This window comes from Erpetoichthys calabaricus, chromosome 1 (genome assembly GCF_900747795.2).
Source record: "Erpetoichthys calabaricus chromosome 1, fErpCal1.3, whole genome shotgun sequence".
In the NCBI taxonomy this organism is placed as follows: Eukaryota; Metazoa; Chordata; class Cladistia; order Polypteriformes; family Polypteridae; genus Erpetoichthys; species Erpetoichthys calabaricus.
Window position 1 is genome coordinate 90,840,966 of NC_041394.2, and position 16,483 is coordinate 90,857,448.

Here is a 16,483-nt window from a genome sequence, read left to right on the forward strand (position 1 = left end):
TAACATGTGACCACTATTACCATGCACAGGTAAGGAAGATTTGCTTTCACAGAAGGACTATGAATCAGCCTCTTTGATGGAGATCCGAGCACTGATGAGGAAGCATGAGGCCTTTGAGAGTGACTTGGCAGCCCACCAGGACCGTGTGGAACAGATTGCAGCGATTGCACAGGAGCTCAAGTAAGTGCAGCATAAGAAAGAATTATAAGTGGTATGATTATAATATAATTGTAATTGCCAGTGGTCAATGTTACTTATGGAATGTGTACATGTGAGGTGATGGAAATGAAACAGATGGACAAGGTGATAAGTGAGTGGGAAACTGAGGATTGCTCATAGCTGACAGCTCTCATAGAGTTAGGGCACTACTGGCATGTAGAACTAAATATTCTTAGCACTTTATTGGCAATGTTCTCTTGTGTTGTCAAGTGAGCTGGATTACCATGATGCTGCCACTGTAAATGCCCGCTGCCAGGGCATCTGTGACCAGTGGGACAACTTGGGCACCCTCACTCAGAAGAGAAGAGATGCTTTAGAGGTATGGTACTTGCTGCTGATTTTATTTCACATGTGCCACCTATACTTGTGCCATTTAACATAATTCACCTGCCAAATAAATACTTTTAACTTTTTATGCAGCTCATGTGATAATTCATGAATATTAGTTAGTAATATGTAAAGGTTTGTGGCAATTCCAATCTACCATTTACTGTTCACATAACATGAGAAAAAGGAAGTTATTGGTGGGGATGACTTCTTACATAATAAAATTTTCGTAAGATATCTCATGGAACACCTTTCTTTTGACAGCTTTGAATTTAGAGCATGATAAATAGTTTAAAAAAACAAAAAAAAACAAAACCTGGTTTTTGGACATTTACAGCTTATATTCCTCACTCAATACATGGTGGACCAGACCTTTAGCATTTCTTACTGTTTTTGGAAACTTTTGAATAGTAGTGTGTAGCACCAACAGTGCATTATAAGGAGGAATTTACACTTTATAGAATGAGTACTTTGATCCACTTAAACAGGACTCCTTTATATAATAACAAAAACATTATTGTAAAAATATTGTGATGGAATGCATTGTGGTGATAAATTGGTGGAGATAACATTAGTTATTTTTACAAGTAAAATTCAATATTAATGAATTAGCTAATTCCTGTGTTCAAGTGGGGTTTGGTCTTTCACAAACAATCAATAAAGTTTTTAGGTCTGTCACTTCTATGCATGACACTCTGGAACTGGACAGAGTCAAGGAGAAGAGTTGTCAGTTTATTTCTAATCCGAACTCATCATCTCCCTGTACCACAAATATTCAGGATGTTTTTAATTTATTCAAATGTACCACACTGATCCTGCTCCTGACAACATTATTCTCAGATGGAAGATAGGTTAATATATTGAAGGTGGATCATTATGTTGACAAGTCAATTTCCCAGGTCATTAGCTATGATTTTTTTTCACACAGGATTCCATAATGTATTGGTAAAGTCCTGGAATATATGATTGAGATGAGTTAATAACTTGCATTTGTGGTGCTGTATAGTTGTTGTTCTACATACTAGCTGTCAGCAATAAACTAGCAAGCCCTCGATTCTCGAAAGAATCGCAAATCCAAGAATGGCAATCACTTTCTGTTCCCTCCGATATCTGGAGGGATGAAATATCATGGAGGGTGGGTGCGTCCTGGGAAAGTTCATTTAATTAAATAAACATACTTGTACTAAAGCGGTTTCTTTTTGGAGCTGTGACTCATCTGGTTCTGGTGTTTCAGAAGCACGTTGTAGGCGCCTTCGTTTATTGTTTTTATTCATGCAGTCTCTTTTTTGTTTTTCTATGGCTGTGTCGTCTACGAGAAGTCGTTTGCTGACAGCGGCGGATTCGCGTGCTGAAGTGACCATGGCAGCGGATCCGGGCATGGAGGGCCACATTACTAAACGAACGTGGTATATGTGGTGGTGTGGGCGGTCGCGTTCGGGTGGCTGTACAACCTGGCACGCACGCTTTACCTCAGGTTTAGTTCACAGGTCGTAGCCATGGTAAAGTTTTCATTTAATTAAATAAACCTATTTGTACTAAAGCGGTTTCTTTGTGTGGGCGCCTTCGCTCATTGTTTTTATCCATATGGGCTCGTTTACAGGTCGTAGCCATACGGGCTCGTGTTTGTATTACTAATCGTTGAGCTCCTTTCATTTGGAGCCGTGACTCCTTTGCCTCTGCTGTGTCAGAATCACGTTGTGGGCGCGCTCGTTCATTGTGTTTATCCATATGGGCTTGTTTTGTATTTCAGTTAATTGAGCTCTTTCATTGTGGAGCCATGACGTCTTTGCTTCTGGTGTGTCTGAAGCGCGTTGTAGGAGCCTCCGTGTATTGATTTTATCCATGCGGTCTCGTCTTTGTTGTCTGGAGCCGTGACTTCTTTGCGTGTGGTGTTTTTGAAGCGCGTTGTAGGAGCCTCTGTTTATTGTTTTTATCTATGCGGTCTCGTCTTTGTTGTTCTGTGGCTGTGTCGTTAGGTAGACGTCGTTTACTATTAGGAATCGTAATTGAACATGCCACACAGACTGCTGGCACAGTGGATTAGAGCAAGTTTAGTTTACAGGTTGTGTTGTTTGGGCGCCACCTACTGACTCTGGGAAGCTGCTGCGTTTGACTCTGGGGCGCCGCGGCGCAGTGCACATGCGCTTCGGTGCGTCCGCCGTGCATAAATTAAACTGTGGCTTAGTAATATAGATAACTCTTAACAAATGCTTGCACGTTATTATACTCTTCAAAATGAAAGTGATAGATTAGATCACATACTATCTTTGCCTCTCTATTCTTTTGTTGCTTTTTTGCTCTTGTTAAATAGATTGTGCTTTAATTATCAGGTTCACTTGGCTAGTGTGGAGAAATTTAGTAATTCAGGTGAAAAGTAAAACACAGTAAGAAAACTGAAAACACAAAAGCAGTGATTGTCATGAACAGGGCAGCATAGGTCTTGGAGAAGCCTATTTTATATTATATTACACGGGAGATACAGTAGTAGCAATCAGTAATAAATGAAAATTTACATATAAAATAGGTTGAGTCACCCCAGAAAACCTTCCTTTCTGACCTTGATTGTAATTTTCACTGGTATTGCCAACATAGAAAATGTAAGTCTTTCTGCTCAGAGTTCTCTTTTATACTAATGCCACATATATATATGTATTAACAGCGTGTAGAGAAGTTGTGGGAGACTATTGACCAGCTGTACTTGGAATTTGCCAAGAGGGCAGCCCCTTTCAACAACTGGATGGATGGAGCGATGGAGGACTTGCAAGACATGTTTATTGTGCACAGTATTGAGGAGATCCAGGTAAAAATCAAGATGTGTTTTTCTTTTTTTGGGAAGAAAAACAATTTTCTTGTTTCACCTTACAACAGTTTCACCAAATTGCATCCACAGAGCTTGATTACAGCCCATGAACAGTTTAAGGCCACCTTACCAGAAGCAGACAAAGAACGCATGGCCACACTGGGCATCCACAATGAAATTCTGAAGATTGCACAGACCTATGGCATCAAGTTATCTGGTATCAACCCTTACACTAACCTGACATCACAGGATATCACTACCAAGTGGGAGACGGTGAGTACAGTGAAATAAGTAACTGTAGGTTGCAATGGAGTGCATCTAAAATGAACAGTGTATCACAATGAAAAACAAGAGGAATTCTACACAAGTTTGTTTAAGGTATACGGTAACTGTGTTTTTTTTTAAAAGGTGAAACAGCTGGTTCCTCACCGAGACCAAATGTTACAAGAAGAAGTGGCCCGCCAGCAAGCAAATGAAAGACTCAGGCGCCAATTTGCAGCTCAAGCCAATGTCATTGGACCCTGGATTCAAACCAAGATGGAGGTGCTTACTTTTAACTCTGACACATTTTTTAATTTGATTTAGAGTTTAAAAAAAAAAAAAAAAAAGGTATTCATAGTGTTTCAGCAACACAGTATGGTGGACACAGGAATGATGCTCTTGCTCATCAAAACCCCAGCAAGTATAGCACACCCTAGATCATTGAATTCACTTGAAGGTCTCTCTGACAACATTATTACATAACCTGATATTTATTGGAAGGTATAATGTTACGAGGTTCATTTTCTGTTAAGATGAATATTTTTAATTTCCTATTACTCATATAATACATACATATCATTAAAGGACTATGGAAAACCACAGCCTCTCTTGGCAGAAATTAATTCCGTATGAGTGTCTAACAAGGTGTATACACCAAGTTGATTTAAAGACGTTAATTAACCATACTTGCATTTCTGTGGGATGTGGAAAGGAGCTGGAGTACCCAAACAAAAGCCAGACAAACTCATAGAGAGTATGCTTACTCCATACAGGTGTGACCATGCCATTATTTATACCTAGGGCTGCAGACCTGTGAGGCAGCAACAGTAGCCACTGCACCACAATGCCGTGTGTCTCATACTTGATCAAAAATATTTTATTCAAGTACTGTACTTTTGATTTTTGTAATGCAAAATATCTGCAACTTGTCTTTGCATCTAATACAAGTCTGTCTTCCATTTTCATACCATCATATCTGCAGTAGTTTGCACTAGATAGCAGTTATAACTTTGTTTGCAGTACAACCTAACCTATTTGTCTTTATAGGAAATTGGACACATTTCAGTGGATATGGCAGGATCTCTGGAAGACCAGATGAACCAGCTAAAACAATATGAACAGAACATTATCAACTACAAATCTAACATTGACAAGTTGGAGGGTGACCATCAGCTCATTCAGGAAGCACTCATCTTTGACAATAAGCACACCAATTACACTATGGAGGTGAGTTTACTTATTGTGTGCATTTCTTTCAAAGCATTGTTATACTTCTGACCTATCCTCAATCTTACTGTACATTGTATATTTCCTAGTGCCATTACTATCTTTTTGAGCAAACAGCATCTAAACTTTGAGTCACCTGACACCAATGCACTTTACAATAATCTATTTTGTGCCAGGCATAGCTGCAGTTACGCCCCGCTCTCCCCTTGTCTCTAGTAGGATGCAGAAGAATTCACTGGTGAAAATTATGTGCTTTGATAGTCTGCATTAAATGATGCTCTCCTATGGCATTTTACCTTCTTACAGTATATGCAGAAACATAGGAAAGGACAGAACAAGTCTAGTGTTCACCAAAGCCCTTTTGTCAGAATGAGTTAAAAATGAGTATTTGCATTCCCTTGTCGATTTCATCAGTATGGCCAACATGTTCAGAAAAAAATCTACTGTTCCACTGACTCACATTTCCTTCATTCTGTCTTACTTATTAAAAACAACAAATGTCATGTGAGTGCCATAGCAGATGTACGACTGTCCCAACTTGGATGGAGGGCGATTGCCTGCTAGACCGGCAAGCAATAAGGAAAGAAAATGAATGGATGGGCATTCCAGGAAGGATTGTTTCCAGTACCTTTCCTGGTCGGGAGGCCATAGTGCAGGGACAGAGGACATCTGCGTCATATATTCCTCCAATACACGGGGTGGAAGCAGTCTCCTGGTGGAACTCTAATTTGAACAAACACACGATATGGTGAGAATTGTACTCTGGTTGGTCAGCCCTGTTTGGGTACTTGGGTGCCACCAGCAGGAGCTGCAGTAGACTGTTGTCCCTACTTTGGGGGCTTCTGCCTGGGATGAAAGTACAGTACAGTACTTCCAACATGCAATGTTGTGGCACTGTAAATGATCCAGGGTCCAACAACAACATTTATTTATATAGCACATTTTCATACAAAAAGTAGCTCAAAGTGCTTTACATAATGAAGAAAAGAAAAATAAAAGACAAAATATGACACTGTCTGTGGAAGCAGAAAGAGACAGAAAAGGCATTCATTTATTATATTATATTGACTGGACTGATGCAGAAGCCTGTGCAGGTATTGTTAAAAATAAAATATCTTTATTTTAACTTGGAACTCCCTGCCTTGTGCCCTGTGTTGGCTGGGATTGGCTCCAGCAGACCCCCGTGACCTTGTGTTCGGATTCAGCGGGTTGGAAAATGGATGGATGGATGTGTGTTTGTGGAGTTGTGTCTGGTATTCAGGGTGGTCCCTTATAGTCACAACCCCCATCCTCTATTCTTTAGGGGCATTCCAATAAGACTTGCACTATTCCTCTGAGTATCACTTCAATTTTTTCTTTCTCTTGCTCTTGTAGCACATCCGTGTGGGCTGGGAACAACTTCTCACTACGATTGCTAGGACCATCAATGAGGTGGAGAACCAGATCCTGACGCGTGACGCCAAGGGCATTAGCCAAGAGCAACTGAATGAGTTCAGAGCTTCTTTCAACCACTTTGACAGGGTGAGTTCACACACTTCTGTGGTGACAGCATGCTGCAGTACCAGTTGTTTTATTAGTCCTTCCATCCTCAAGTGACTGGGATTGGACTGGGTTTGATGAGAAGTCTCACTGGGGCTGAATTCCAAGCATTAAGAACTGAGAGGCATGTTTTCTAACATTTGTGGGATGTCTGTATTCACTTGGTGGATTTTAAAGTACCATACTAAACAAGCCCGTTTCATTGATTTCATCAATTTTCATTTGTGAATGTTTGGATTAAATATTTCAGTTTTATTAGAGATACAGATTCAGAGACATGGTTTATTCTTTGTAAAGACTGGAGTGATTTTCATGAAACTTGGTACACATGTTTCTCATTGGTCGACTAAAAATACAGTATGGTGAAATCAACCCTAACCCACCCCCCTTCTGGGTAGGATGGGGGATGATCTTGCGGTCTTGTATGCATGTTGACACTCGGAACGACCACCAGAGGGCGAACTGGAGGTGACTGCCTGCATTCTTTATGTTTGAGCACCATCGCACGCCTGTTGCTTTTGAAATTAAAGAGAGTTGGCCAGTTCCAAGCACATTAGTGAGTCTTCATTGTTAATTTATTTTTATTTTTAAAGTTGTGTTTTTTTTTTTAATTATATTTTTCTCAAACAATTAAAAAGAAAACACTTTATTTTCCTCCTTGGCAAAGCCAGGTATTTCAGCTAGTACAATCTAAAATTCTCAGCACTCTTTACAAAGTTTGTTGTATAGTCTCTTTCCCTCTGTGGTTTCTTCCCTTAACAACTCATAGATGTTATTGGTATTGGCCCATAATGTTAGCTAGTATCAAGTGCTAGGTTAAAGGAATCAACAGGTGACTGGAATTTTCAATCATCTCCAAGTACTTTGTGATCAGTGAAAGCATCTTTAAACAGAAAGTGGTAAAATCCATTAAATGGCTGAGGTTTCCTGAAAAAAAACAATAAAATGTTTTGATTTTATAACTTGTTCAGAATTATTCATAAAACATCGTTTCTGTAGGGAGTTAACTGAATCTCAATTTGCATAACACATGTCATTGTAAGTACTCTCAAAAAGGGCTTTAGGACATCATTTGTATTTATGGTACCTTTTAGAGTGAATACATCTGTGAAGCATGTGTTCAATCAGTCAGTCAGCCTTTACTTTACATAGCAGCTTTTGTACCAAGGACTAGGATATATAAGAACTGAAAGCAGTTTTTTACATTAAGTTAGGTAAAAATTCTAATTTGCGATATTCCTTGGTACTTATTTTCAATATGTTACTTTATTTTTGTTCCCTTAGAAGAGGAATGGCATGATGGATCCTGATGACTTCCGTGCTTGCCTTATCTCCATGGGTTATGATCTGGTAAGACATAAATTGTCAGCTTAAGTCAGTTGGAACCTTTTCTCTTGTTTTTATAAAAACTGATATACAGAAGCTGGCATCTGTTTTAGATTGCACCTGTACACCTTAACATTTTATTAATTTGCCTCCCTTAACCTTTCATGTGTCCCTTTCTTTCTCAAGGGTGAAGTGGAGTTTGCACGCATCATGACCTTGGTCGATCCCAACAATACAGGTGTTGTGACGTTCCAGGCTTTCATTGACTTCATGACCAGGGAAACTGCGGAGACTGACACTGCTGAACAGGTCATGGCATCCTTCAAGATCCTTGCTTCAGATAAGGTAAACTAGTTGTATCCAAGCTTCTTGCAAGCTTCTTTCTTTAATTCTGTTGCCTAAGGAGAATTTGTTGAATTATGTCATCAGGAATGTGCGGTTTACTGTTCATTACACATAAACCAGAAGGACATGTATTTGCCTGATAGTCTGCAGCCACCTAGCTCAGTGTCCCTGTCTCCCCACTTTAAGCAGCATAGAACCATCTGTGTTTTCTGTTTGCCTAAATTAGATAATTGTATCAGTTTAAATTATTCATAGTTAAAATGATAGTTATATTAAGAAACTTAATGATGTAGTGGGAACATGCAGAAGGTTGTTTGGCCTTTACACTGCCACTGTCTCAGTCCAGGGTTAGAACTTTATCACGAAGAAGACCAACCCAAGTTGAGTGAGGAGATTATATACATTACATTAATTGCGTCTTTGCAAATTATGATATTGTACATCTAGAATTTACTGTTTATTCTTTGACGAAGAATGCTACTGAAGTTATAAGGTAAAAATGTCATCAACTCTTTTGATGCCATTTCATAAAACAGACATTATAGACTCCTTGTTTAGCTGACAGTCTGGCCTCTGAAGTTAATAAATATAAAGCCTTTTGTCTTGCTTTTCAGATGAGTGTGGCAGTGTCTGGACTTCAACTTTTAAAGAATCAATTTTCACTTAAAGCTTTCCAATACTCCTCTTTCAAGAAATTACCAATTCTCAATTACTGTAGAAAAAACAACCCCTCTGAGCCTTAGACTAGTTCTGGTATTCCCTGGCCCTTCACTATTTACTGTTTAATGCTTCTCGGTAAAGAGGAAAACAGCTCAGATGTATTTACTGGGGACTGTGCATGTAAAGAATGACTGAGTGTAATTTAGTAAGCTCCAGCAAACCGTGCACCCACCTTTTGCTTTCTTTTGCTATTCACTTTTGTTAATCATGCTAACATCTTTTGAGCTATGCTCTTTAAACATCACAGTTAATTCGATCTGGAGACTGTAGATGGCCAATAATTCATTTTTATGTAGCACGCCTCTCTGACCCAGAGCAGAAACTTGAACCACTGCCACTTATTATTATTTTTTTTGGTTCATCCTAATTTGTATGATTGCTTAACAGTGTTTCTAAACAGAGGAAATATTAATCCTATGTTCTGCAACCTAAAATTGGTCCAGTGTGTGTGTGTTACACTGATGGACTAGATCTAGAAAAGGGGTTCTTGTCTTGCCTCTAACACTGCTGAGTTTGGCTCCAATAATTATTGAATGAATGATTCTTATAACTGTGACAGCAGAAATGAAAATAAGCTTTTCATGTTATAACATATATCACACTAGCCATGTTTCACAGGGGTCTTTGTTTTTTGTTTTTACTTTCTTGTTGTGGAAACTTTTATTATGGCAGAAAAAGGAATAATCTTATTTGCTTTATTTTTCCTAATCTCTGAATGTAGTAAGTCACCTGTACTTTTATTTAAGTGTTTTCTGATAGAGATTAAAGTCTTTTTTTCTCCCTCTATAACTTGAAGCCCACAATTTGGCATTTAGAACTCAGACTGATTAAAAGATAATTTCTTTGGGTTTGACGTCAATTTGTTTTTCATAATTGTGGTGTATGTTCATTTGCTCCAGGAACACATGCTGTTAAATGAAGCTTTATTTATAATTAGAGAAAAAAACAAGTACATATTCCCCAGTAGCTACAGTTGTAGAAAACCGGGCAACAGCACGAATGTGACACGAAAGCCTTAAAACATACTGAATGCATCCACTTTAAAGTGAAGAATATTCCAATGTAGGGTATCACTTGCAAAACCGCTTGGGCTGGGGGTACAAGAGGAAGGAAATGGCTTCTTTAGATCTTGAGTCACTGTTACCATCAGCCCCACCTCCTTCCTTGCTCTGACTATACTGCCTGCTGAAAAAAAACTTTCAAAACTTTTGTCTTTCTCTACCAGACCTACATCACAGTGGAAGAGCTGAGACGCGAGTTGCCCCCCGAGCAGGCCGAATATTGCATCAGCAGGATGACAAAGTATGTGGGTGCCGACAGTGTACCTGGGGCTCTTGACTACATCTCCTTCTCCAGCGCCCTCTATGGAGAGAGTGACCTGTAAGCCTGCACACCACCATGTCCCCTTCCCTGCTCCCCACCCCCAGAGATGAAAATGATGGAATTTGCTGCTCTGATACCTGAAAAATGAAAGCTGTTGAGTTGATAGTATAGTATAGCTGTACCTCATCTCTGCCATCCATTAAATAAATGAAAACATTGTTTCAACCAGCTGATGTTGAAGGGCATTCTTGCTTGTGTGCATTCACTGAATTTCTAAAGGCAAGGATTTTTTATCTGTGTATTAAATAGTGTTAAAAAATATTTTGTTTGCTTTCCGCACACCAGAAGTAACAAATGCAGCTCAGAACTTGGTATATATTTGGGCCTATATTTGAAAATAATATATATATATGTATGCTACATAAGTACTAGGTTAGGGGTTTTATTATTTAAATGAAATAAAAAATAAGAAGCAGTACTTTGAAGCGGTTTGATTTTTAAATGATAAAATATTTCAATTAGAAATGCTCTTGTTTTGCCCTCTTGTGTGCACTAGATGCAGAGCCCTACTGTATCATGTCAATCAAAACTCCCTAGCGACCTCAGAGACAATGCGATTGTCACTTGCATCTCTCTCACAAGGTTTGGAAACAACAAGGACTTGAGACATAAGGAGTGTCTTATGAATGCTGTATTAAAACAAACAAACAATACAGTAAGCAAATCGCAGGCAACAACCCCAGTATAAAGGCAGTCCCCACACTTTTTACATAAACATAAACCATTAGGTTATAAGAGCATACAGTCAGACTTGATTCTCTGTACCACTCCACTCTTTATAATACTGTAGCAGGTTACAACTCCCAGCTGCCTTCCATCCTCCCTTCTTCACAATGGAATTTTCCCTCAGTTCCTGAGCTTTTGCTGCATGGAGTGGTACACTGGTACCCATTCAGAGATACAATTTCCTACCTTGTACTCAGTGCTGCTGGGATGGACTCCAGCCCTTGTGCCTCTGATTTTGACATAGGTCATAGATCTGATGATGGATGGATGGATGAGTTGTGACTTTTACAAAGTGCTTGCTTTTCAAAGCAAACATTGCAGAATGTAGCAAACAATGCCAGAGAAAGTGATGAAACAGAAACCAGGCTGAGCATCAGTGCGGTCTCAGACCATTGGTTACATAATGCAATATTCAGTAGAAGAGGAGGTTCTTTGAATGTCCCACCAACTCAAAGCAGAGTTGTCAAGGTCAACTTAAACTTGTTTTGATGATTGCTTGACATGATTCATTGTTAGATGATGAAGTAAATCCCAGGTCACCTTCAAATTGTGCTGATTGTGTATACTGTATTTTCTCTTTGTTAAATCATTGTGAACTTGTTTGTGCATTTTTTAAAATGGAATAGGATTTCTTAAACATGTAAGAGTATCAGAAACAGAACTAACAGAATGAAGAGGCAACTGAATAAAAGAAACCCATTTATTAATGTAAGGTAAAGATTTCTTCCCCGATGCTGAGAGGCTTCAAACCCTTTCGTGCACATTAGGAGTTTTATGTGGTTCCCTTGGGCACATCTCATTGGTTTGGGCATATAGATGTAGCAACTAAGGTTAGAAAACTTGACCCATTTTGGTGATGAAATGTCAACTCTTCCTCCCAAGCCCCATGAAGTTCACCTAAAGCAACCCTCAAACACAAACTCATGTCAAACACTGACAGTGGGTGTTATTAGAAATGGTTAAGATGAAATGGTCATATTGGCAACTACAAAACTTAAATCATGTTCATGTTATCTCTAATCACAATGCCCAAATTCATCCATCAGGAAAGAGACAGTGGAGATAAAGCAAGCACAAGCATTTGGAACGTTAATAAAAAGGCCAAGGAATACTGTACTGCTGATGTTCAAGGAGTTCAAGCAAAAGTTGGAACAGGCCACCAATTGTAAGGTTGTCAGGAACGAAAACTGCCAAGTGTGGACCATTTGGAATTTACCACACCAAGCTGTTGATAGGCAGGCTGTGTTTATTAAAACCTGCATTACAAGCCCACCGACTCTTGTGGGAAAGGCCATGCAGCGCACATGCTAACTTCATGCTTCACACCATAACTCACAGTAGATACAGTACAAGATCTTTAAGAAGCCTGAAGTGTTTCTGATGCGCCATAATGACTACTGAGCATTCACACAACTGTGTGCCAAAGCAGATGTAAGAAAATCAAAAGTCACACAAGGTTTATAGGGATATCTTGATGTATTTCTTATACAACACTGTCTCTCAAATGATGGGCGTTTAGTGCTTGCATTCTAGGGTAATTGTGCAAACTGCTGGTTTGTGTTGTGAGGGTTAAATATTATTTAATAAGAACAGTGCCTTATTAGGGTTTATTTTGATGACTAATCTTACTAGTAAAGTAATCCCATCATGTTCCATGTAGTTCTATGTTATTCAAACAAAAATGGAAGTAATGTTTGGGGCTAGGGAAATGTTTTCCATTTAAATTAATTATAATTAGATGTTTGTGCTTAAAAAAATAAAATTCAGTTTATGAAGGGATTTTCAGGAAAGGATTAGCTCCTTAAAGCAAGGGAAGCCTGTATGCCTCTGCTATTAGCACCTGGCCGCTGACATAGGATATAATCATTAAGATGGCTGCTTGTGCTCATTGTCACTCCTTCAGGTTACAGTTGGTTGGCTTCTACTTTCGTGAGAGTAATATGATTCACAGGCAAGAAGAAGTCAGTCTGAATTATTTTAAGTTTGCCAAAACTTTTTTGATTATATCTGTAAATAAACCAGAGAGATTCTAGTTTTACTTGTACATTTGATACTTAACTACACTTAATATCAGATATTTTACTTGCTCAAGTGCATTTACTTTTACTTGAGTCGCTTTTCAGAAAGGGGTCTTTACTTTCACTCAAGTATGGCTGTTTGGTACTTTATACAACACTGGGTAATGGGAAAGCCCATCTCCAGAGAACGGAGGAAGATCTTCAAATACAGGATTGTGGGAATCAGGGACAAGCTATGTGTTGCATACTTAAAGCTGATATGGTAACACATTTAAACTAAACTAAATTCTGAATTCTTGTAATTCTGAAACTAGAAACTACTAGATCTAACTGACAAAACTGGATTTCAAGTTGGGTAATTGGCAGGAAACACGGTAAAGATGAGAGGTTAGTTAATGCACCATGTGAGTGGAGTGAGGTCCTTTATTCCAGGACATGACAGGTTTAAAGAATTAAACCCATTTAGTCTCAAACAGAGAAACTTCTATGAAGACCTAATCAAATCTTTAAAATTTTGAAATGCGTAGATAAGGTTGATCTAGCTAAATTCTTCTGAATAAACAGGGGAAACCAGTTGAGGAAAAGTGCATTTAAGATTGAAGCCAGGGAGCATGTCTTCATACAAAGCTTTGTGGAACTTGGGGACAAACACCTAATCATGCAGATGAAGCAAAAACCTGCAAACTGCAAAAGTATCTGGGTAAAATGAGATTCACTATTAGTGAACCAGAAATGCTCAGTGGAGTGAATGGTCTCCTCTGATTTGTAAAATCTCTTTTTCACTTTCTCCCTGTGACAGACTAGCACCCCATTTAGGGTTGGGTCTGGCTTTGCATTTCATACTTGTATACCCTTCTACTAATTTTCATGCATTTATTCATTTCAGTAAAATACTCAAAATGTACCTACCTCAATTGTAGGATGTGGACAAAAACTGGAGAAACACAAGGAAATGGAACTGACATGAGGAAAATGGACTATGTCTACACAGGCTTTGATGTTGGGAACAGTGACATTGTTTTAATATCAATAGCTTCATGTATTGGAATAGATTAGTTCAAAGAAAGAATGAATGAATCTCACTGACTTCATACACACTAATACAAAGTTTGTGAGTTTCTGTCTGATGAGAGCAACCATGAATATTCTATACATGTAGATCTTGTGTAAGTGACATCCCACTCTCTTGGATTTCTCCATGTCTGTGTGCATCATTCCTCCCATATTTCAAAGGTGCCCAAATTAAATAAATCACCAACTCTAAACTTGCCTTGTGTGACTGAGTGGGTATGACCTTTGTGTCAAGCTGGCATCCCACCATTGTTGTTGTCAGGCTTGCTCCTGATGCTGCTGACATAGAATCCGGTGGCCTTTAAACCGAAAAAGAACATTTGAAGACTAATTTTCGTGATCATGAATTTCCCAGTAGCTTTCAGATTTCAAGTCTGTGAAACTTTTCATAAAACAGTACCGTATGATAGGGGGTGATTCATGTATGTAAGTATAAAGTCAACTTCACTTTACCAGTAAACATGTTCAGCATGAAAAACAGAATAGGAAGGATTTTTTAGAAACCATGACATGACATGACATTCCACCACAAACAACTTTTAGCTCTTCTGAATTACAATAAAAGCAGGTACACTGTTTTACATATCTATCTCTATTATATTTCTCCGTATAATTTTAGGAAGTCTTCTCCTAATGTAAAACCTGAGATTTTTAAAAAAGAAATTTATTATGAACAGACATTGTCAGACACAAGGTATATAAAAAGTATATGCAAATAAAAGAACTTTACAGCATAAATGGAGCATTTAGGTTACAAACTCCTCTCCGTGGTGAGTATTCTGCTGGTTAGACATCTGTTTTTACAGTAGTAACGTAACAAAACAAAGCAATTTACCCCCCCCCCCCCCCGATAAAATTATTTCAGTCATATTGACCAATGACTTTACGTAGTGATAAAGTACATTTAAGACAATTTAATAACATCTGATAAAACCCAAACCAATTTTGGGTCAAATCCTCCTTCCCTGACACCCTAATCTGGAGTAGCAGGCATAGAAGAAAGGTATAAGGTATAGATGGATGGATGGATGAACTAACTAATGAGTGATAGTTGTTTTATAGTTCTAGTGCCCGATAGTTGTTTTATAGTTCTAGTGCCCAGTAGCTGCCTGTGTGATGTTTGCCCCGTGTCCATGTAGGTTTTGCTCCCAACATTCCATAGACTTGAACAATAGTTTAATTGGTAACTCTTAACCTGCCCTAGGTGGGCCAATGCATGATGTTACCATAAGACAGACTTGCACCATGTCCAAAGTAGTCCTTGCTGGCATAGGCCTCCTCTCGTGAGACAATGACAATAAAGGAATTTGATTCAATTCAATAGAATAGAGTGTGCATTTACAGATAATGATGACTTGCTTCTAAGTCGATTTTGATTTCCAAGAGCTATCCTCTTGGCACTGTGTGATGTTACAATACTAGGATATACAGTATGCTTGATTTATATTTTTATGATAAAATCCATTAAAGTATGCATATTACATTTTATAGATAAATCATTATCTTTATTAAAATAATGTATACTGTTAATAACTAAACATGTGGGGGTGCAGTGGCACAGCACTAGCGATTAGCTGCCACCTCATCAGGACATTGTTCCTGCCTTGCGCTTGATGCTTACTGGGACTGGCGTGACCCTGGATGGATGAAATAAGCAAATATGTATAACAAAGATTTTTCAATGTTCCATAAAAGTTTTGAAGAATCTGCATTGTAAGGTTGCAACTGGTTTTACATTACAGGAATTGGGGGTTGGTATGTTTGACAGAGACAGTACTGCTGTATTTAATTATTCCATTCAGGGTCATACATGACCCAGCAAGCATTTTGTGGGAGGCAGGAACAATCCCTGGATGGGGCACCAGCTCATCACTACTGCTGCACCACTGTGCCCCCATGTGTTTAATACATGCTTTAATGCACTTCATCAAGGAAATGATATCAAGTATACATCAGACTATTCTAAAATGTTAAAAGAGCTGTAATATCTTGAATGTAATGTATTCTGAGTTGCAATCACTGCCAGTGCACTCCTGTCTATTAAAGAGAAAGCCCATTTAAGAAGCACGTAGATTAATGACTGGGTCGGGGAACACATGCTACTTTAGTTACGATGGGATTTGAGAAACTCTAGTAAATTAAACATCAATGTTAAGATGTAGTTTATGACGTTCTGCTTTAATGACAAAATAAAGTACAAGATTAAAGTGGAAATTTTTAGATTAAAGTCTACATTTCAACCTTTTTTTCTTCACTGTGTCACTATTTTTTTTTCTTTTTTTTTGTGCCCTAATATGCTACCGTATGACACTCTGACGGTGGGCTACAACTCACCTTTTCAACTCAACTTTGACATCTGACCACTTATTTTTTATTTTGGTACTGAGAGACTTTCTGAACTTGAATTTTCGAGTGTCTCTGTCACACTGTATCACTCCATCACTTTCCTTTTGTTGCTTATAACACTGCTTAAGGCAACAAATAGTACATTTTTCCTTGCCTCCTCTTCCCATATGCTGAA

At 38.5% G+C, this 16,483-nt stretch overlaps 1 protein-coding gene and 1 long non-coding RNA gene across 2 annotated transcripts in view; both read left to right on the forward strand.

Moving 5' to 3' along the window:
* actn3b (actinin alpha 3b) overlaps positions 1-10,312 on the forward strand; it is a 77,041-nt gene extending 66,729 nt beyond the window's left edge. Inside the window, exons 12-21 of the mRNA XM_028803260.2 lie at positions 30-180; positions 430-538; positions 3,206-3,346; positions 3,437-3,619; positions 3,755-3,889; positions 4,655-4,834; positions 6,209-6,355; positions 7,658-7,723; positions 7,886-8,044; positions 9,990-10,312. Coding sequence (XP_028659093.1) covers positions 30-180; positions 430-538; positions 3,206-3,346; positions 3,437-3,619; positions 3,755-3,889; positions 4,655-4,834; positions 6,209-6,355; positions 7,658-7,723; positions 7,886-8,044; positions 9,990-10,148 — 1,430 coding nt within the window. The 3' untranslated portion in view covers positions 10,149-10,312. The remainder of the gene's footprint in view (positions 1-29; positions 181-429; positions 539-3,205; positions 3,347-3,436; positions 3,620-3,754; positions 3,890-4,654; positions 4,835-6,208; positions 6,356-7,657; positions 7,724-7,885; positions 8,045-9,989) is intronic.
* Positions 10,313-11,713: 1,401 nt separating this feature from the next.
* LOC127526588 (uncharacterized) lies at positions 11,714-16,208 on the forward strand. Its single transcript, XR_007934082.1, has 2 exons — positions 11,714-11,997; positions 16,171-16,208. It is a non-coding gene; the product is annotated as an uncharacterized LOC127526588 (long non-coding RNA).
* Positions 16,209-16,483: the final 275 nt, after the last annotated feature.